Below are 23,142 nucleotides of genomic sequence, written 5' to 3' on the forward strand. Positions count from 1 at the left end.
AGGCTGAGTGCTCCATAGCATGTTTTCGCCCATAGCCTGCAAATTGTCAAGTCCCACATTTAAAGAAATTGATGCTTCCTGGTAAATGTCCTTCATTTATGGCTGCACTTATTCACACATAAATCTTGGTTCATATTTGGCACACATAACAAATGCAAGTCTGCCCAGACAGGGTAAAAACACACTTTGAGAAACACATGAATGTAAGCCGAATAATCAATCGTGCATATGTTTGGCGAGCAGGGAGGCCTCCTAGAGTTTTGATGAACAGGCGAAATTTCATGAACTCATTATGCTTGTGAAGTGTATTTGCAACACATCACACTTTTCTCTGTTTGAAGGAGACTGGTTTTCAAAGCAATGTGTGGAGATGAAATCTAGAGCATAAAGTGTCTACGCTTTCACACACTCCTGGTTACAATTTAATTATGCCAGGAAATTTAATTCTTTCCAAAGGTGTTTTCCACTGTTCATATAATCTCAAAATGAAGTTTCACCATTCAGGATAAATGCACTGCTGAGTTCCACATGAAAAGGATTAATGCATCATTATTCGAGCAGTACATTGCATTTGTATCTTTTATGTTAAAAAAAAAAGCAAATAAAAGGGAATAGTTCAAAAAAAATTTCTTGAATTGAAATGGAACGGTTTCTCCACACATAGGAATCCAGTTTTCAAGAACTGTTAATCACTTCCTTGGTCTTATAATTTTATGAAATATGAATTTACCTTCTCTTTCTCTCTTTTTTAAAAGAAGGGTACAGTTTGTCTAGCCTTATGAACACGTAACTCCAAGGGTTCATTCACACAGGCAAACCGTAGAGCTGGCGCAACGAAGTTAGTTGCTAGCATACCTATCACAAATGGTCCAAACGACCAACTATCGCAAACGACCTCTAAACCTCTAAATTTCCATTGCGAATGAGCCCTAATGCCTGTTTGACTTTCATGCGCTCACAGTTTGGTGTTGTGGCTAGGCCTAAATGAATGTATTGTTGTTTTTCCAAAAGGAATGGCTTCCGATAGTGGTCAGCAAACAGGCAGCGTTCGGCGCCATAGCACAGTACCACCAGGCACTGTTGTGCCACGCAAACAAGAACGTTGGCGAAGAGTTGGCAAGGCTACAGCATGCCATGGACCTGATGAAGACCTCCGAAGCACAAGCTGGGCCGTCGTTCTCATTTCGCGACGAGGTCAGAAAGATCTCCCTCTTGTACGAGGATGTCAAGAAGGACAACGACTTCATCTACCATGCCCGCGTGCCTGAGATCAGGAGCCTGTCGGCCATTGGAAAAGCTGTGCTAGCCAAGCCTCTGCCGGTCCCCGAGAAGTTCAGCACTTCCGGTCAAGGTGTGTTGATTGTTGATCTTTAGTTCCTAACCGGGGGACCCACTTAAAAAAAAGGATGAAACATAATTTGGGGACATCTGTTCAACTTCTGCAGGTTACGTAACATAGGCATTGAATAGCCGTCATTATCACTTAATTTATCACATTGCTGATATACTTAGTGTGCAGTAATGAGCGAAAAGTAACAGAGCCCAGCGAGTGAGTGCCCAAGAATACGACAGCGCCACATGGTGCCAGGTTGCTTAATCCCACCTGACTTCAATAGTGGCTTGCTGTTCATCTCGGTTCCTGTATTATTCGTTGGCATCTCTGTTTTTCATGTCCAACGTGAGTGTGCAGTCGATACGGGAATTCTGCGCGAGCCACGGCTGAGCTCGTTGTGGCTAATGCAGTCTTGCAGCTATCGGGGCAGCATTTTTTGACAGGCCACCGCAGCTCATGTAGCATTTTCATATTGATAGCATGCACATGTTAAACATGGCGACAAATGACGCAGATGCGCAGTGCACTGGTATTGTCGCACGACCTTGAGCGACCTAGCGCCAGGTGGAACTAGCATATTCTTGAGAATGCGCTTGCAAGGGTACATTACTTTTGCTCATGAGATTAGATTGCTCACAGCTCAGCTCAAGGCTTCAAGTCCAGCCTCATTTTGATGAGGGCGAAAAACACAAACACTTGGTTAATTAGATGTATACGTAAGAGTTAAACAAACCCAGATGGTTAAAATTTAGTCTGTATCTCCTACTACAATATGCTTTATAATGGGATAGCAATTGCGTAACGTAAAACGTCATAATTTTTTTTAACCTCTTGTACATGGAAGATCGAGGGCCATGCTGACTTTCTTTTTTTAAATTCATTTTTAGTAAAGGTGGCAGCCTCCTTGCTTGATGTGTTCAAGAGTTGATAATCGACTTGGTAGATGTCATTTAGCAATTTTTGTCATGTGGTGTACTAGTGTGGTTTGACTTTTTTCCTAACGTTCCATCAGCTCTCGGACATTTCTCATTGTTACATCAGGGACGTGTTTGTTCTACTTTTTTTCTGCAACTCCCATCGCTCTTATGAAAACAAAAAGCTCAGAAATGATTTTGAACGCACAAGGAATGCTGTGTCCAAGCCGAAGCAGGAACCAGGGATGTGCCTCTTTTGATGTCACTGACGATGTTAGAACACACGGATGCCAGGCACGAAAGTTGTAGTGATGCGCTAACATATCTCCAACTGTTCTGTTCATTCTATTGCCACATGGCCCTTCTTGATGGAAAAAAAAAATACAGGTAAATTGCAATAAAAAAGCTGCAGCAAAAACATTTGTGAACAGATAAGCTGCACACAGTCACGCATGACAGCAAGAGTATCGTGCACATTTTTCTTAGGTTTCTATTTACATGATGTCAGCACCAGTCTAGCTGATCTCTTGCTGATGTCATAATAGAGAAGTGTGGCAGTAGCCATTGGAAACCATATGTTCAATGGTACTGACCAGGAATTCGCATGCATTTTTAAAATTAATTTGTGGAAAGCGCTTGCAATTCTCTTCATTGCACTCAACTTGCTGTAGTGAAAATGTGATACGTGATTAACTAAGGCTCATTGGCATTCAACAATTGCATTGAGTAAATCATAGGTTGGGGTGGTGTAGTCATAATAGTTGAAAATGACCTCAAACAGTTGCTGGCCAACAATACAGACAGCTTTGTGGCTCAGCCATTAGCCCCCTTAGACTTCATCTAGTTTTGTCTGTCTACAGCAACACGATATTGGTAACAACACAACGTTGATAACACGACTCTCTTAGGGGATCGCTGTCGAGTTATCAGTTACCAGTTGTACTGGAAGCTGCGCATTTTCACTCACTTGGCTCGATTCTTTTTTCTCAGATCTTTTTAGTGCCTTGCTGCCAGTGTCTGTCAGTCAGGCCGTGCAAAAGTTCGAGGTCCGGAAGACTGAGATTGTGAATGGGGAGATTGCCCGGCTAAGGCAGCAGACTCAGTTCCTGAATGGGTACGTCATTTGCCATTCTTTACAGTGTGTCGGGCTGTGTTTTGAGTGCTTCGTGTTTTGCAGTTATTAATAAAATTGAGCATTATGCTGAAGGTTACTGTAACTCCCACACTCGAATGTGACCAGCAAACTGCTACTTCGATTATGTTCCAGTCGTGTGGCAGCCACCTTGTGAAGGATTAGGTGTTGGCTGGAGCAACAGAGCAAACTTTTGTCGTGTTTAAATAAAACTTAAGCGGGTACAGTTTAATCTCATCGGCATGGTACTGGTTCATAATATTTTCTGGCTCATACATTCCTGGCAGTATAAGTTTTGTTGCTTAGTTTGAATGTTACATTTTTCAAGACAGCATATTTTTTTTCGTTCTTTCTTCGAAGCATCTTATCATTATTGTAGTGCATTTTATTTCAGCCTTTAATTAAGTCACGTGTGAATGCTGAGGTAATGATTGTTGGTTTAGGTGGCAATGGTGGTTGTGACAGAAATAAAAACCGGAGAAACAGTAAAATATTGAGAGAGAAATTTGCTAAACTCTACGTGAATGAAAGGCCTAACTGACTACCCAGTACTATAAGGGCTACCTATCACATGCAAGTTAGGTGTGCATGTGCATGTATACTGTCGCATGGTTGTGATAATGAAGAATAGCCAAACCATTGAAGATTGAACTCTTTATTGGGTGAACTTGTGCCTAGCAAAACAGAACACTTAACAGTACAACAATAGCAACAAGTGTGGTCATCGGTTGTCAGAAGTCTGATCCGCGAGTGTCGGCTATTATACATGCGTCATTGTACATTTCAGCATTATCGCTACTGCTCGCGTAAGTCCCAGAATGTGCTCAATTATTCGCGTTGCGCAAGTCAAAAGGTTCCGATACAGGTGCCGATTGCACCAAGCGACAAGACACATAACAGTTTGGCCGGCGAAACTCGGTCACAGTGAAAAGGAAAAACAAGTATGCATGTCAGTGAGAACCCTTTTGGCTATGGTGACCTGAACTGCTCGCCGCGCTTTGTGCGCAGGGTGCTAGCGTCCATGAACCTGCCAGCTGCCTTGGAAGACACGACGGGCAACAGCCTTCCTCCCAGCATTCGGGACAAGGCTGAAGCCGTCAGGGCCAAAGGTGGCATCCAGGCCATTCGGAAGCTGATCAGTGACCTCCCTGTGCTGCTCGAGAGGAATCGCGAAATTCTCAACGAGGTAAGCAAGCCTACCTGCCTGCTTCACTGGTAGAAAAATATAAGTTTAGGAGAAAGCTGGCGTAAGTTTTGCTTGCAGTAGTAGAGAATGGTGTTCTGGTATTGTGGCACTGCTTGTGCATTAAAACATGTAAACTTAACTCTTTGACTTAGCTCGTATCACTTTTGGTACGCAAAATGAGACATTTTATTCTGGATGACTTTAGCTGGTCCACAGTAGCAGGCGTAGATTATATGTGCATGTACTAAGCTCATTCGTGGGATACTGCATTTCCAGTGATCTCAAAACTTTGTTTCTTTGGCACTGTTGTCCTTGTAGGGTGAGCGACTTCTGAAGGAAGAAGAAGAGTCCGACCGAGAGCTGCGAGCGCAGTTTCGGGAGCGATGGACACGCAGTCCTTCGGAGAAACTCAATGAACCTCTGCGAAACAGCCTGGCCAAGTACAAGGAGATCATGCGTGTGGCTACCGAGGCAGACAAGACGGTGCAGGAGAAGTTTCAAAAGCACCAGCGCCACATTGAGCTGCTCAGCGCATCAGATGTAAGTGGCCTATTGGTGTAGAGGTGTGCTTTTCTAGAAACACTTAAAGGGGCCCTGCAACGCTTTTCCAAGTAATCATCGAATGACTTCCTTCAAGGAGTGCCTCACGAATCGACTGCCAAAAAATTTTTAGAATCAAATACAAGCAGAGTTACAGGGATTTGTCGCACGCTTTAAGCTACGCAGAGTGGGGATGACAAGGGGGCAAGAAGCTACAACCATTCGTCATCACGTGTCATGAACTTGAGCACTTACTTCTCTTTTCTTTTTTTTCTTTGAACGCACGGCTTCCTTCGGTGTGATCGCAAGCCGAGCACTTGGGCACGTCGCGCCATCCCGCCGCGGTAACTATGCAGCTCACGATGCTCAAATCGGCCCATAGCCGTGGACATTGGGTTTATAGCACGTCCATTTGGGTTTATGACATCATTTGTCAAGAGAAGAGGAAGTGATTTCTAGCCAACTTTGAGAATTAATTATAAATTCTAGGCCGCGTGCTGCGCTGTAATGTTTGGTTCACCTGTTCTCGGGAGCCTTGACCACCGATCGGCAGCGTTTTCTGACCTTGCTGAAAATATGTAACCCTTTGAGGGTCGATTTTTTTCGACATATGTGACGATATTTTTTATTGCCGATTCGGGTGAATGTATTTATGGGTGACCATAAAGTGACAAAAAAATTGCTTGTGTTGTTACTTACGCATGGTTTATTCATGAGTAACAGCAAAATAAATTCTGAAAAAACCTATACGGCTGTTTAAAAATTATGCGTTGCAATAAATGTCTGTGTAGTTCACAGTTGTACAAAAATAAGTGCACGAAATGGCATCGAGTGGAAACACGGAGGGAGAAAAGCCACTTTTGATCCAGTTAGCATTGTCTCGTCGCGCTTGCTTTTGAGATGTCACTCGCTCATTAGCATCTGAGTCTTAACTTGTAAGTAACTCCTCGTATGACAGGCTGACATTTAGTGTATGAGATTCTGATTCAGCAGTCAGGCGGCGATTCCTCCGAATCGCCGCTAGACTCACTTGTGGCAGCGAAACCGGCGCACACTTCCATAGCATAAGCAAACTGCACATGGGAGCGCACTAAAGAAAACTATGTATTTGTGAGTGCATCCGGAAAGCAGAAACAAGTCCGAAACCTATAATAAACATTCATCTTATCGCCAACAAGATCAAAGTGGTTTTTGTGAGTCTCCAAAACAGGAAACGCAACCACAGCGGTATCGTTTGTGTCACTCAGCGCCTGCATGGAAACGGGGGTAATTGCGTACTGGGGAGCAATAATCGAGAGAATAACAAATCGGTCACCTTTTGAAAGATACTAAACCAGAGAGCCACCAGTTATGCAGGCGCAGCAAGCTGGAACCGGTCAAAGGGCGAAACTGAAATGAGCCAGGGCACCGCTGTAGTAAAGCATAAAAAAAAAAATGTAGAGATGTCGGCGCAAGAAAAAGGTTCCATGTATTCCTGCAGTGTGGCCAGGCAAGAGAAATGATTGGAAAAGGCGCGCATTGATAAACGTACAGTCAATGGCGTACATGTCGACAGTCTTGTGGCCTGTTAACGGATGACGTACATGTACGTCTTTGACCTTTGAAGGGTTAAAGGGGGGTCATGAATCCCTTTCCCAAATAGTCATTGAATGACCTCAGTATCGGAGTTCATTGCCTCACAAATCGACTGTCGCAAAAATTTCTCAACTCTGTCAAGAACAAGCCAAGTTCTAGGGGTTTGTTGCACGCTTCAGGCACTTTCGTTCCAATGAGTGGCTGAAAGCTACACAGGGAGGGATGACATTGGGGAAAGTTACGTCAACGCGTGTCATGACCCTAACTGCCCGTGATGAAACGCAATCACTCTCGCCCGTTGTGATTACTGCACATGAGTGTGACTCCCTGGGAAATTTAGCAGGCTATGGAGCGCAGTGCCAGCATGTGGTGGCACCCTGTGGCAAAAGAAGCATCTGATCCAAATGCCACTCTCGATTTATGCTGGTTGTTCGCCAATAGCGTGCTACCTGCTGTTTGACGTCAAACAGTAGGCGCCAGCAGCTCCGAAGCGAGTGACTACGGGCCTCTGTATGAAATGAGGGCACCTGAGAAAATGGCAACTTTGCAGTCTGCTTGTAAGCTCTCTTGCCGCGCATGACTGCTGCAAGATTTCGCTGAGATGTTCATAGCAGTGTCTGCTGTCAGCAGGATGGGTTTTCTCACCAAGCCCGAGGGGTGGTTCATGACCCCTTTAGTATATTATGTCTATGTGCTTTGTATATAATGTCCATGCTTACATTTATCAATGCTCTTGCTTACATTGACGCACATCTCTGCAAAATGAGTACATATGCGGTCTACGTGTTGTTCGCATGCATTCCAATATGTGTGCTGGATTTGCATAATTCATTATTGCACAAGTGTATGCCTTTGCGGTTTGCGGTATAAGGTTTGTGTACCTGCTCAATGTGATGGCTCTTCTTGGCTTCCACTTTCTTGGCAGCTAGAAAGTCTTTTTGTCCATGACAAGCAGCCGTTGCTAAACGTTAATTGCCCATTCGTGCATAGGTGCAGTTGTTCTTGATCACATGATTTACTAGGAAAGTAATCGCCAGTGAACGCCAAACTTCGGGGAAGATGCAAACAAGGCGACATCTTTGTACCACTTTTCTTAAAGTGGCACATCCGTTCGACCCCTTTCATAACTCTCAAGTGCACTGCTTTGCACAGCACATTCACCCAATTAAAGGTGACATTATCGTGGCTCAAATGAGGACAAAAGTTAGGGCTGCATATGATAGGCTTGTCTTTCGTGCATGTTCACATCATGAGAGCCAAGTTTATGTTTTCCACATCATAGCGCAAGCTAACTGCTTGTAAACGCCTGTGTACACGTAATTATTGTGAAAACTGCATTGCAGGAAAGCTAGCTTTACACTTATGCAGAGGGTATGTTAGTAAGGAACCTGCATATACCTAGCGGCGTATGTACCGAGTGCCGAAGTTGTCAGTAAACTCATGCAGGCTTGGAACAAAGCTAAGGTGACAAGTATTTTTGTGATAACAATTATATGGACACTCTCGGCGGGTTTTTGCCGTCGCAAAGTCCAAATCGATGACATCACTCTGTGCATCGTATGTTCTACCAGCAAGTAAAAACTCATGAGCAACGAACGTGGCTGAAGCAGAGATGAAAGGAGCCGGCCATCTCCATCGCATGGAGGGCACATGTGATGACATCAACCTGCGTGCGAGGCCCGCTGTTGATTGCTCCTCAAGCAGAGAGGAAACGCCCATCCTTCGTCGGGCGAAGGAACATGAAGGGACGCCGAGGGAGGGGGGTGGGGCTCCTGCGTCGCTCGAGCAGCAACTGTGACCTTTGATCATTAGGGCGCATTCGCACGTGCTAGCGCATGTGCTATCTTGCCAGACATTAGCAAACAGCTCGAACACCCTTCTACATGCTGTGCTCTCACTGTTTCACGTTGAGATGACAGACTGCACGAAAGCCGCTTCGGTCCCTGAAGCGGCCATATTCCTTTACACCAGTGTTATGTAGAGTTATGCGAGATTGGACCCAAAAGAGTTAGCTGCTGGCCTTACTTCGTATGACATTACAATTTGTTGCTATCGCATTCACTGCTTTGCCTTTGCAGCGAAACAGTGATTCTTTCTTCTAGATAAAAGTTTTTTAAGATATAACTTTGAAATTACTGTGGTAGCATCGCAGGAACATTATAAATAAACCTGCCAATTTTTACCAAAATTCATGAAGAAATAGGAAGATTGATATAAAATCTATGTCCCCGCTTGAGTTTACATATACATACAGGCACATATATATACATACAGGCACGTAGCCAGGACTTTTTTTTTTCAGGGGGGCCCACGGCCTAATTGTTCAAAAGAAAAAAAAGAAAAAAAAGTTGCCTGGGAATATAATATAGTAGGTTGGACGAATTTCGGGGGTGGAGGGGGCTTGCCTACGTGCCTACATACATACATACATACATACATACATACATACATACATACATACACACACACACACACAGCATGAAAATTAGCAGTAAGGCCAGGGAAAGGCCGAAGAAAGCTTCACCTTGAAGAAAATATGTCTTATAATGCAGAGCTTTCCTCCTGAGTAACCAGTATAACTTTCCATTGTTTTCAATAAAGACAGCCCTGAAAATGATGCCAAGATTTCAGGTACTTGGGGTCTGCATCTTGTCTTTGTCTCCTTATTAAGAATTGGCTTCCTTGAAAGAAATGCTTATTTAGCCCCAGTTGACTCACTGCCCAATTTCCTCTGTATTTTGTGATGTATATAGAGGTGTTCACAAATTCTCAGTGGCACCAAAGCGTGCTTGTGACTTCCAGTGTTAAAAAGCGGTCATTAATCGACATAATTTCATTAAGTGCCCCTTTTTTTCGGCGTGCAGGGTGAACTCCAGAACGGCATTCCTTCGGGAAACCCCACAGCGTCGAACTCTCCCTGCGTTCAGCGCCTGAGGCAGCTCATGGAGGAAGTGGAGACCATCAAGGCAGAGCGCGAAGCCATTGAGTCGGAGCTCAAAAGCTCTACTCTTGACATGAGTGAGACCACTTTTATCTTTTATCGGAATTTATACTGCCTTTGTGCCACAGCCTTGCCTCACTCAGCATATACACTCTAAGAAAAGATCGAGTAAAAAGGGCGTCTTTTTGTCCCACAACAATAATCGTCATCTGGCTTGCTTGCGTTTCCTTTCTTGAAAACTCGGCGCTGGCCACTTTCCTGCCGAGAATGCTAGTCACGCTGATAGCGCGCATGTCGTTCGTGACCAGAAAGTGCCGGGCGCGCGGCGATAGTGCAAGGAAAGGAACGCAAAATAAATGACGATTATTGTTGTGGGACAAAAAGACGCCCTTTTTACTCGATCTTTTCTTAGAGTGTAGGGCACCCTTCTGGAAGTTCCACGATTAAAAAACGATGGTATAAAAAGCATTCGAGCAGAATCTTGGTGCCAATTGTTTCTCCAAATGGAATTCTGTAACCACATCATGGCTTGTTTTTGACTCAATAATTTGTTGCTACAATCACTGCATTCACAGCTCGTAAGCAGTGAGGAAACAGCTTCAGTCATTAAAGGGGTCATGAACCACTTTTCCAAGTAATGATCTAATGGCCTCAGTATCGGAGTGTACTGCCTCCCGAATCGATTGCCGCAAAAATTTCTCGAATCCGTCAAGAATCAGCGGAGTTACGGGGGTTTGGCGCACGCTCCCAGCGCTTTCTCTCTTTTCTCGTGCCGACGAGCGCACTGAAAGCTAGACAGGGAGGGATGGCATGGGGGAAAGAAGTTACGCCAGCGCGCGTCATGAAACGCGATCGCTCTCCCGCTGTGATTCGCTTGCGTGAGTGCGGCTACCGTGTACTGAGGAGTGCGGCGCCGGCAAGTGGCGGCACCCCGCGGCAAGAAGCGCATCTGATCCGAACGCCGCTCTCGATTTACGTCGGCTATCGGCCAATAAGCATGCTATGTCTCTTGCGACGTACAGCGGACAGACGCCCCGCCCACCGACGAGAGTGAGAACCGGCCTCTGTTTGAAAAGAGGGTGCCTGGGGAAACGGCAACTTCGCGCTCCGCTTGTGGCCATTACGCGGCGCGCACGACTGTAATATTTGGCAGAGCGGTTCATAGCCGTGTCAGCTTTCCGCAGGATGTGTTTTTTTCAATCAGCCCAAGGGGTGCTTCATGACCCCTTTAAAGACAGCACTGTTGTTGTTCTTTGATACCACAGGCTCTCATTAATTTGACTGCTTTTAATTAAATTTTTTCGGTTAATTCAGTTCCTGCCAAAGGTCCGGGCTGATGCCCGTACAATTGTATGGGCCCAACTTTTTTCATTACTTCTATCAAATTGACCGGTTAACGAGCATGTATCGGATAACGTTGATAGAATGGAGACAGCAGCTCATGGGACAGTGAATGTGTAGGACACACACAATCTACCACCAGAAATGCCTATTTTCAGCCTTAACTAAGCAGATCTTTCAAGCGACTGATTCCACTCAAGCGACATGATTCCACTGAAGCGACTGATTACACTCAGAATGACTGATTCCACTCATTTTGTGACCCAATCTTCTTGCCCGCCATTATGTACAAAGAAAATTTGTCATAAAGGTGTCTGCATAGTGCAGTTGAATACAGAACCAGTGCCACATTTTCAACAGCCTGAGCCAGTCTATCTCGCATGTCTTTATTGCCATTTGATGTGCCATATTTTAGTTTTTGATCAGGGAAGCTCCTTGAAGTATCAGTTATTTCAAATGCTAAGCTAGCAGCAACAAGTTTCATCTTGTCTTTTAGTGTACTGGAGAATTGCAAACAGTGTGGAACAAACAAGTGAAGTGCTGAGTCTGGTCATGAGCCAACCGTCTCGTTTGCACTGTTGCAGTCGTTTAACGAATGCAGAATATCATGCATGCTATGGATTCATATGGAAGGCATATTGGGGATTCATAAACGGCAATGAAGTGGCGTTTGTGAATGGTGACAATGGACATTGAGTGTAATTAAATTTTCGTTCTGTGGAGGTAATGCATGCTGATTTTATATCTCTCTTACTGCCATAATCATAGGCATGCTGGTTTTTGTTTTCTGCTAAAAATATCTGGTGCTTGTTAGGTTTCTACTTGATTTAGAAACTTTGTCATTTCTGAGTTTGTTGCTTTTACATTGATCCTATAAATTGGGTGCATATTCAAGTCCGGGGCATGCAAGAGTGGACAGTATCAGCATTTTTGTTTTGTTTTTCTGTCTCTCGTTTAATTTGCCTGGCAAATAAATTGATAAATTTCAACAGTCCTGTGAAGGTTGTATATTAAGCAAATAATTTTGGCACTTGCACCCAGTTTCAGTGGCTGGTGGTCACACTTTCACTGCCAATGAGAAAACGTCCCTAGTGTAACTGGGTTGTGGAGCTTGTTAGTCACCAAGCACTCCATCCACCTATGTCGTAGCACTGCTGCAGATGTGATAATTAACGGCTGTGTTCTTTGGAAGTATGCAATAGCAAACGCTGCCTAGATAGCCTCACTGCAACAAATATATCATCAAATGCATAATGAAGTGAATAGCTTTCTGGAAGCATTCAGCTGTTTGCTTACACTGTTAATTATTATGAATGTTGACTGCGCAACTTTTTTCCTCCACTTCTGTATATGGGCAACACCTGTTTGCATGATCATGTTCCCAGCCACTGTATGATCCTGTTGTCTATATCACCCGTCATGGTAGATTAGCGACTAAGTGTCAGCTGTGTTGCTGTTAAGAACAAAGATGCGAGTTCCATTGCCAGCCACTGTGGCCGCATGTAAATTGGAGTGAAATTCGGGAAGTCCCGTGTACTTAGGTGCATGTTGAAATGGTCCTGAACTTTTGTCGCGTGCTTTGCACTTCTGTTCTCTCATCCCGACGAGCACGCTAGAAGCTACGCAGGGAGAGATGGCACAGGGGAAAGAAGTTACGTCAGCACGCGTCCTGACCTTTAGTGCACGTGAGGAAATCAGTGATTCCACTCCTGCGCCAACTGCACCAAAGTGCGCCAAATTGTATTTACTGCACCATCCTGATAATATCGACGAAATTTGCGCCAAACTGCGCCAAAGTCTCGGGTTTGGGGGCGTCTATCACCGGCAATCGCACCGCCGGCGCGTCAGAACATGTGCAGCTCGATCTTGGGGCTGCCAATAAAGTCGCAATCATGGACCAAGAATTATTCCGCTGAATAAATAGCGCTCGCGCGTGCGTTCAGAGTAAGCCACGATGCCATGCACGGTGCCGACGCAGCTTCTGTTCTGCAAGTCGGCTCGACAGCAAAACGCGCTCTCCGCTGAGGCTCGTGACGTCTAGGCCTATCGGTAGCGAGAAAGTGCGACGCCGATTCATCGGCGGACGTCGTCTGTTTCAGAAACGCTGCTGATAGCTCGTTTCAAGCGTCGCACGGCACGTAAGGAACAATGTTCAGTAATAACTACACGAGTGCCGCTAAAATGTCTGTCACGTCTGTTTCCGGACATCGCGGAATGAAATCTGGGATCGCTCGCAGTAGATATATGGGACAATATCGAATTTTCCTTGCTTCGCGTTTATGGAAGAGCACGCGAACGGTGGAAACGCGTTGACACTTTTCCTCAGATATACTTTATCCATGAATCTTCATCCAGAACAGCTTTTTCGTAATTCCTTCCGCCAGCATGGCCGAGTTTGTAATCACTCTGCGGTAAATACCCCCTAAAAGGCCCTGCCCTTTCGAGCTCACGTGCTAGGGTTCCAATTCGAATTTTTTTGCTTCCTTTTTAAAAAATGTCATCTCATTAGTAAAGTCATATCTCCTGGTCGGAGCAGCCGCAAATGCGCAGCTGTCAGTAGCGGGCCCGTCGCTGACGACCCACAGTGAAGCGGCTACGCCATGTTACACGTCCGCCCCTCGCTTTCGGGGGTCAATAGCTGACGGTTAAAAGAACTCAGTTTCGCTTAAGGGCGAATCAATGAATGCGATACCAAGAAATTGTATTGTTAAACGAAGTAAGGCTAGCAGCTAACTCTTTTGGATCCGATCTCGCGTAACTCAACAAAACGCTGGTGTAAGGGAATATGGCCCCTCCAGGAACCGAAGCGTTTTCTTGCTCTGAGTTCTCTAAACGCGAAGTAAGCGTTGAGAGCACAGCAAGTTTACGAGCCGTCTCCTGATGCCTTGAGATAGCGCGCGCGCAAGCGACTGCGCCCTTCGAACGATGCGGTCCCCCCTTCCGCTCCCCTGGCGTCCCTTCATGTCTCCTTACGAAAGACGGGCGGGGCGTTTCCTCTCTGTTTGATAAGCAATCGACGGCAGGCCCGCAAGGGGGAAGATGTTATCTCATGCGCTGTCTGTGCGGCGGAGACAGACGGCCGGCTAGTTTAATCTCCGCTTCAGCCGCGTTCGTCGCCAGCGCTCGCGAGCTTTTACCCGCGGCTAGAATGCGCGATGTTATTAATTTGGACTTTATACGGAAATTTACGGCAACGGCGACGGCAAAAATCCGCCGAGAGTGACCATATAATTGCTATCGCAAGGGTCAATGTACGGGGAAGATTTTGCCCCCCCTCCCCCCTCTTAGATGACTGGGGGGGGGGAGCGCCCCCCCTGTGTGCACGCTTATGCTCCTGACATGATTTTTTCCATGAGATTTGCAATGAATCGAAATATTTCTAGCCTTCATAAGAGCCCCATAATAATACTCAGGTGCTTGAATGTTAATGCAATATGCTTCTGTATTGCACTCCAGGATGTAAAATTCGCTGCTCCAAAGTGCTCCCAGATGCAAAATTATCTGCTCCAAAGTGCTCCAAGATGAAAATTTTGCTGCTCCAAAGTGCTCCAAAACGGAAATTTTGCTGCTCCAAAAATTGCTCCAAATCAGAAGTCCTCGGTAGCATCACTGGGAAATGTGATTGCTCTCTCCCGCTGCGATTCAGGAGCGCAATTGTAGCTCACTGTGTAATGTTAGCACACCATGGAGTATGGCGCTGGCACCCCGTGGCAAGAATCTCATCTTATCCCAATTCCGCTCTTGGTTCATGTCGGCTGTTGGTCAGCAGCATGCCATCTGTTGTTTGACGTGAAACAGCAGACACCCCGCCTACCAAAGAGAATGAGGATGGGCCTCTGTGTGAAGAGAGCATGCTTGAGAAAATGGTAACTTTGCGCTTAGTTTCTTCAACTCTCCTTCCGCGCATGACCGCAAAGATTTAGCTGAGCTGTTCATTGCAGTGTCTGCTTTCTGCAGGATGTGTTTTGTCAGCAAGCCCGAGGGGTGGTTCATGACCTCTTTAGATAACCCCGGGTGGTCATAAATAAATTTAAAGTACTCCACTACGATATGCTTCAATAGATCATGGTTGTGGCACATGAAGCTCCAGAATTAAATTTGTTGTTGTTGCCTAATGCTGCAGAGCCAAAGTTCCTGGCTGCCCTGACTCAGGACGGCTCGATCAACGAGCAGGCTCTCTCTGTGGAGATGCTTGGGGAAGCATATGGTCCACTCCAGAAGCAGGTGTCGGAGAGCATTGCCAAAGAGCAGCAAGTTGTACAAAGCATTCAGGTGAGTTTTTTTAGGAACATGCAAACTAGCGTGTTGTCCTCAGTCGACCACTTGCGGGGGATACAATCACAGGGTTGCAACAGCTGAGCCAATTGCGCCAATTTGATACAATTCCTTATTTCTGCGCCAAGCTAAGCCAAAACCATGAAATTCGTTGAAATTGCGCCACGCTGTGCCAAAATGCCCAACCAGTTTCAAAATTTTCTCAATTGTGCTTTTTAGCAAAAAATGGAGGCTGCATGGGCCACCTGCTGTTTGGGCATCATTATCCAATACAGTCCAGATACGCAGACCATAACCTTAACCTTAACCCTATCGCGAAGCAAAAGAAAGAAGGACAGCGCTTTCAAAATTTACGGGCCTTGTTCTATCGCATGCAGAGCACTTTTTAAGCTCCTTTTGCCTCAGTGCACTGGTGCCTTGCAAAAAAGTGTACTATGATTTAGAAGAGCTATTAGTGCTAGCTGTGACGGGGCACAGCACTTCTCGTTCTTTAATTACTCATGCATGCACATGCTGTATAATTGCAAGTATTAGTATGATCGCTGACGTCTATAAAATTACTGGCAATCATTCAGAGTGGTCTATGACGTTTCAGGGGCACTGAGAAACAATAAACAAAAACGTATGCCATTTTTTTTTACTGCCAGATTATTTGACATGCTCTGCAAATGCTAATGTGGACATTGTTATTTGTACCCTGGGGTGGTTCAACACAATGCTTTTATTGAAATAGCAGTGCTCACGTGTACTGTTCATGAGTTAGTTTATGTTGATTGGTTTGTACGTATTTTTGTTTTCTTTCTTAAAATTAAGCCTTCTTTGTTACACTGCTCTAAATTTGGTATTTCATGCTAAAAAATTGAGGTTCTTTTTTTTCCGTAATCTGTTCTGAACTCGGATTTTCGTGCTCCAAAAGCAACATTTTGCTGCTCCAAAAATTGCTCCAAATCCTATTTCAACTGTTGCACCCCTGCTGTCATTGTTTGTGGCCAACAGCGTTCCCGACACTGAGTGAAGAGTCAAAAGTGCAAAGAGCGCTGTGAGATATTGTCACGAGGTCGTGACAGTGAAAAAAAGCAATCGCAGCCAGTAAAGATAAAATTCTTTATTGGGCGAATTTTTGCCCAGAAAAAGAATGACGCTCACAGTGCAACAACATTTGTCAGTCGTCAGATAATCTGATCAGCAGTAAAGTGTGTCGACATTTATACATGTGGCATCGAAGATTCCAGCCTTACGATTGTTGGCCGGGTTAGTTCCAGAATAAAGTCTAATCGTTTGCGTTGGGCGCACAATCTTATCGGAAGATTCGAAAATAATTAGGAACGTTCCCAGACATTCGGGTGCAATTTGCGCAAGGCAGTGGTTACGTGTGTAATGGCTGATTACATAAAATAGAAAAAGAAGTTTGCGTCGCAATATGTACATGCCGATGTGTCTGTGCCGAGTTTTTGAACTTGTGTGTTTGTGAAGCCGGCACTTTGCAATTAGCAGTATGTGTATAGATGTACTAAAGCTATGTAGTGTCAGTTTACTCTTGTGTTACAAGTGAATTGCACTCTTGTCCGGTCTACGCAGGACCTGTGTTCACTGTGCCAAATGACGTAAATTTCTCTTCCTAGGCTGCAAATGCCGAGTTCTGTCAGGAGAAGCAAGGAAGTGGTGGAAACAATCGCGAAGATGTCCTGAAGGATCTTGCCGCTGCCCATGACATGTACATGGAGTTGACTGCCAACTTGGAAGAAGGCACCAAGGTTTGTTTACTGTCTTTTAGTACTTTCTTTGGTTAGTTTGGGTCAAGTACTGAGTTAGCTCTCGACTCTCCTTCTCTCTGGTGTATTCAAAACTTCCCTTGCGTCCAGCACAATTCCAATTATTGTGAAGAAAAAGGAGTCACCATTGTTTTTGCTGTTAACAACTGTCAATTCTACTAGCTATCTCGGAGGCCATGTTATCGATGCAATAACGTCATTCTCCACCATCAAATCGTGGCACCGCCTTTGCAACGACAGTTTCTCTTCGGACACACAAATGTCTCACTGTATTGAAGAGCAGGATACAAGTGACATGTCGTTTAACTGAAGCAGAACATGTGCTACCCTCTCTCTAATGAACGGTGGTGGGATGCTTATTTTGTAGGTGGCGCCATTTCATTTTCGTTGAAAGCAAAGTGAGGAGCGTGTAATGAGGAGTGCACCCACAAACTTGAGACTGTCTGGAGGCAGGAACTCTCAAATTGTGCCAAACTTGCAAACATGGAGTTCAGTGTTGCTTCAGCAAAGTGACAATTCTGATAATGAATATCAGTCGGAAGTCGATAGCAACTTTGCAGCGATGGTAACAATATGGAGAACAGCCAGTGAAAAATTATCTTCTGAATTGAAAACGAGCATAACCTGACATTAGTTACTTCCAATCAGCATTCTGTAAGAAATCATGCTTCTTTTTGAATATGAAAGTTTTAAAGAGCTTCCCAAGGCATTTTCGTCCTGGAGTAAGCAATTCTCCATTTAAATCCCGCGAACTGAGCTACAGGCTCAGAAGGCGGAATAAAGCTAGTAGATATCGAGTATAAGAGAAGCGTCTCGCTAAATTAATTCGTAGCACATGGTTGTTACATTTTGTCTTTGAGGTCTGCTGACCATTTCAAGTACGTAACAGTCTTCTAACCTGTCATTCAACTCTACTGTGTTCACAGTGATGCAACCGTTTCGTCTCTCCACGAAGTGCAGGTGGGTTCTTTTATTCAGCTGCTGAGCACCTGCCTTTTCTTCTTTATTTGCAGTTCTACAATGACCTCACCCAAATCCTGCTCGCCTTCCAAAACAAGATCAGTGATTTCTGCTTTGCTCGGAAAACTGAGAAGGAAGAATTGATGAAGCACCTGCAGCAGTCGATTGTCAACAAGCCTGCACAGACTGCCCCTACACCACCGTCGTATGGTAGGCCACAAAGTACACTCTTCTTTGCCTTTCAGAATTTTTGGACTACGCACTTGAGGGATTTGGTATTGGGTGGGTAATTACTTCCTATTGTCTCCATGTGATCAGTTTAGTCAGCTTGCCATAGTTATCCAGTGGTAATATTGAAAATCGGAAAGATAGGGCTTATTGTGTGTGTGTGTGTGTGTGTGTGTTTGTAATTACCTATATGTGTAGTATGTATATGTATAGGATTGCTATGTATTTTTATTATATGTAGTAGTTGCCCACACACTGTACATTGCAATTGATAGCATGCAGACATGCACATTTTGTGCTTCCACGCATTTACATAAGTGCTGGTTAGTGGCATACACTGTCTTGTGCAAATGGTGCAATGCAATGTGAGAGCAGTGTAAGGTGCATTTAAATATTGATAACTTGGACCTCACTAATCTTAAATTTCATGTAGCTTGGAACTACGTAGTTGCCATGGCTCTGACCAAGCCTTATGGGACCCTGCTTGAAAAAACTACTCAGGCCTTGAGAGTGAGGTGGTTGCAATTGACCCAAGACAAATCACGCACTCATGTGCAGCTGAACTGCACTTGGTACCGAGAACAAGTGATGCAATCGCTAAGTTTGTAAGATGTTTGTTGAAATCCCAATCAGCTGGGGAAGTATACGGACAGTATGATGTTGATGATTACTTTCCTCTTAGCAACATTTTCGACAGCTCTGCGTTTTTGCTAACTCTTTACTGTTGTGATTCCCAGCCGGTGGATCTGCAGTCAGCAAGACGCCGCCTCCGCGGCCCCCTCCGCCAGTGACAACCAGCAGCTCTGCGACTATGGGCGGGGGAGGTGCCGGGGCACCGCCCTACCCACTGCATGGTCCTCAAGGGATGCCGCAGCCCCAGGTGGCATACCCAGGGTATCCACAGTACCCGGGCTACACGCCCTACCCGGCTGTGCCCATGCCCACCGTCTACAACCCTTACGCACAGCCGGCTTACCCTGGAGGCGGGGGTGAGCTTTCTCGTGTTACATTTAAAGAAACTTACTCCAGTTCCATTACTCCAGTCTGAAATATGCTGAAACTTCTGCCTTTACAAATTGGATTGCACCCAGTGAACAAAAGCTATGGATGAACAGAAAGAGAAATAAAAATTGGTAGCCAGCTGAACCATTGAATAGAAATTACCGTATTTACTCGAATCTAACGTGCACTTTTTTTCTGGTAAAACGTGTCCAAAAATCGCATGCGCGTTAGAATCGAGTACCAAAAAAAAAAAACTCTGTTATCGTATTGCCATCGGCATTTCAAAATGGCCGCCTCCTACGCGCCTTGGCCATTTCTGCCATTATTGTTTCAGTTCGTACGTGTGCTGAGGAGATTGTCATCCCGTTCTGCGTTCGCATCGACGGCATGGAAGTGCCGACTCCAAATACTCGACGAGTGCACCACGATGCAGCATTTAAAAGAATAGTTATTACATGTGTTGAGATGGGCGGAAATCGGGCCGCATCACGGTCGTTCGGAGTTCCCGCAACGTGCATGCGAGACTGGCGCAAATAGAAGCAGACGATTTTTTACAGCAAAGCTTCACGAAAAGGTTTCAGTGGACCAAGGCAGGGCCGGTTTTCCGAAATCAAAGAGCGTTGACAGCGACGAGGACTGATCCATTACGCGACTCGTATCGCCGCCGTAGTGGTGACAGTTTTAGCGGCAAGGCCCGCTTTTTGACTTTGTGTTTTACTTTTTTGAAACTTTAGTTCTTTAAAACCCAAATACTTGTTCTTATGAATGTGCGAAGTTTGACTCCTACGGACTTTTTTGTTCTTTACTCTCACAAAAAAATGGGTGCGCGTTACAATCGATGTATTACTTTTTTCTTTTTTTTTTTTGGTGCGCGGAAAACAGGTGCGCGTTACAATTGAGGGCACGGTAGAATCGAGTAAATACGGTAAATGAAGATAACATTGCTTTTATAACATCACATAGCCAACAGTTAGCCATCATAAGCCATTGCTGGTAGTGTGCAATTAGTTACAGTAGTAGTAGTAGTTACAGCCCGGCTTTAATGTTGACATCGTCGTACCTACTGCCAAAAGTGGCTGAAAGAGGTCCAGCTAGGTGTAGTGTTCCCAAAGACTGAGAAAAAGTAATTTATAGAGCTGTGTGAATAGCAAAATTTTAAGTGCGAAGGGAATTCGAATATTAAAATGCGAGTGTGAACAGAATCGAATATTCTTCGCATAGTTGTCGAATATTTTTTTAATACTTGGAAGCAAAACTACAGGAAAAAAGTTGCAGAGGACCCCTAAGCATATCCTTATGAGATAGCTACATGAAAGCATCTCTTTTGTCTAGGTTGGTGAAGCGCTGGAGGGGTGGTGGTCCCTAGTTGCCTTATCAAGAATGAGGCAATTCAGAGGCCGATTTGTATTTAATTACATGATTTGGTGCAATCAATGTGGTGTCGACACTTTACATGTGAAAGGAAAAGACTCTATTTCCTCAACCTCTCCTCCCCTTCAACTTCTGTTGAGGCCCAACTGATGTGGCGGACAAAGGCATGCTCCCTTCGAGTCTGTGGCGATTTGACTGGCACAGCCACGATCTTGCCACGATTTCGCCACAGCCACGTGGCGAAATCGCCACGTGGTTGTGGCGATTTGACCGCTTGAGCGGGAGAAAAAAGCATGAATTTGTTTTTTTTTTTTTTTCAGACGATATTGCGGTCCCTAGGGTGTCCGAAAAATCTGACGTTGACTGTATTTACATTCTAGAAGTTCAAATACTTCGAGTAGTCAAATTCTGGTGCGGATCGAATCGAATAGCAACCACTATTCGAAAAATATTCGAAAGTTCGAACAGTTGCTCACCCCTAGTAATTTCCTTTTTTCTAATCCATTGTACACAATTTTCCAGACTTTTTGTTTTATCCTCAAAAAAATACTTCATTGGATTTGCGGTTGTGCTATGTTGTGTCCTGCTGACTCATAATAAGGATTGGTTGTTTAGTTTTGCATTATTATGCTTTGTGTGATACTAGTCATTCATGAATAAATAGCCCCCTTTGCATTGCTTTTTTTTTGTATTGTTGGAGTCATTTTAGGCTATTCATAATTGATATAGCATGCACAACACGCATTCTTTGTCATGCTGTTTCCTACCCTGCTGCTTAATAATCTTGTGTACTATACCAGACTGGAGGTCCACTTACTGGCTCTTGCTCTGGGACACCACTCTGTACCTTCCATTATTTTAAAAATTATTACTAGCTGTTCTTCATTTATGTGTTACCTGCCACAGTGGTCTAGTGGTTATGGTGCTCGACTGCTGACCCAGAGGTCGCGGGATTGAATCCCGGCCGCGGCGGCCGCATTTTCGATGTAGACGAAAATGCTTGAGGCCTGTTTACTTAGATTTAGCTGCACGTTAAAGAACCCCAGGTGGTCAAAATTTCCAGAGCCCTCCACTGCGGCATCCCTCGTAATCATATCGTGGTTTTGGGACGTTCAACCCCAACAATTATTATTAGGGGTGTGCGAATACTCGAATATACGAATCGAATTCCAACTTGTCGAATAGTTCGATTCGCGAATCGAATATGAAGTATTCGGTTACTCTAATATTCTATATATTCGGCGAGTCTGTTTAGTTGGCGGGTGAAACACATACAATACTTTGAGACTGCACAGTCTGTTCAAAACTACACAAAGTTTGAATGTCATGAGCCTGAGAGCACGCAGATTAAATTGTGGTCGTGACACAGCCGAGCCGCGAAACTCAACTAAGACAGCCTTTTGCTTGCATCGCTCGCACAGGCTGCACTATGTCTCACTTCCTACACATGCAACAGTTGTAGATACACTTGGGAGGAATCTCAGACTGCAGTTCGTGAGCACAAAACGAAAACGCGCCATTACGAACCGCAAAACCACGCACCACGGCTGCCACAGAGAACATTACTGGCGTGCAGCATTGGTTGCGTCGCGTGGCTGCACGGCCGATCATGATGATGTTGTGGTGGCCTGCCCCTTTGCAAAGGGGGAACACGCTCAGTGTCGTGGCCTCAAAAAAGGAAAAAGAAAAAACTGAATCAATAAAAGCCGCACGCGACAAAGGCAGGAGACGCGCACACAACAGCTTAGGTCCCAAGTTCAGCGTACAGTTGTCCACCACTCAGCTGGCCGGGCTGCACTCGCACCACCTCTTGGCCGCAGAGCCACCCAATTTCTCTTCTACTTTCGCAAACGGGATGGAGGTGGCGCTTGTTTAACTTCTCCGTTGACTCGTCGAAGCTTTTCTTATGAACATATTCATAGTCAGTGGTGGTTAGTTAATGCGTGTGTAACCACTCCTGCATGCGCTTTTTAACTTTTTCATTTTTAAATTTAATTTCATTGTTTAGTCCTCTAGGCCAGGGCATCAGTTGATGCCTGCCCGTTACAAAGGGTGGGGCCACAAATCAAATCCAATCCAACCCAACCGCTAGCTCTGCGCCATTTGGCCGTTTGCGTCATTTCTCCGGGCAATCCGAAACCACCAAGTCCCTCGCAATCGGAAACCACGCCGATGTGTCCTGCTACCGAACTGTATCTGCGCGAGCTGCCAGAAAACGTCGTCCGACGGTTCTGCCGGTCAGGTGTGACATGAGTGAACGAATGAAAAGTGCCATTTGGAAACATTTCATACAGAACTCGGCCCAAGAGGCAACGTGCAAAAGCTGTGACATGAAACTTCGCACGCCATCGAGTACGACGACGCCACTTGCGAATCATCTCAAGAACAAGGATTTTTCTTTGCACATTGTGTTCATGAGAGACAGCGGTAAGCAAGGACGACCAGACGGAGCACTGCCGCTCATCAAAAGTGCGTTGAAGTCGGGCAAGGACCTATCCCAGCGCAAGAGAACGGCGATAACCACAAGGATTTCCCGAATGCTGGCACTCGACCTCCAGCCTTACAGCTGTGT

General features: G+C 45.1%; 1 protein-coding gene across 1 annotated transcript in view; it reads left to right on the plus strand.

Annotated features, from left to right (window-relative positions):
• The window catches only part of LOC119394274 (programmed cell death 6-interacting protein), a 33,063-nt gene that overhangs the window by 7,428 nt on the left and 2,493 nt on the right, over window positions 1–23,142 (plus strand). Inside the window, exons 7-15 of the mRNA XM_037661556.2 lie at window positions 1,012–1,351; window positions 3,238–3,361; window positions 4,388–4,565; window positions 4,884–5,105; window positions 9,545–9,698; window positions 15,086–15,234; window positions 16,860–16,991; window positions 18,023–18,179; window positions 18,935–19,186. Coding sequence (XP_037517484.1) covers window positions 1,012–1,351; window positions 3,238–3,361; window positions 4,388–4,565; window positions 4,884–5,105; window positions 9,545–9,698; window positions 15,086–15,234; window positions 16,860–16,991; window positions 18,023–18,179; window positions 18,935–19,186 — 1,708 coding nt within the window. The remainder of the gene's footprint in view (window positions 1–1,011; window positions 1,352–3,237; window positions 3,362–4,387; window positions 4,566–4,883; window positions 5,106–9,544; window positions 9,699–15,085; window positions 15,235–16,859; window positions 16,992–18,022; window positions 18,180–18,934; window positions 19,187–23,142) is intronic.

The sequence above is a fragment of the Rhipicephalus sanguineus genome, chromosome 5, assembly GCF_013339695.2.
Source record: "Rhipicephalus sanguineus isolate Rsan-2018 chromosome 5, BIME_Rsan_1.4, whole genome shotgun sequence".
NCBI classification, from domain to species: domain Eukaryota; kingdom Metazoa; phylum Arthropoda; class Arachnida; order Ixodida; family Ixodidae; genus Rhipicephalus; species Rhipicephalus sanguineus.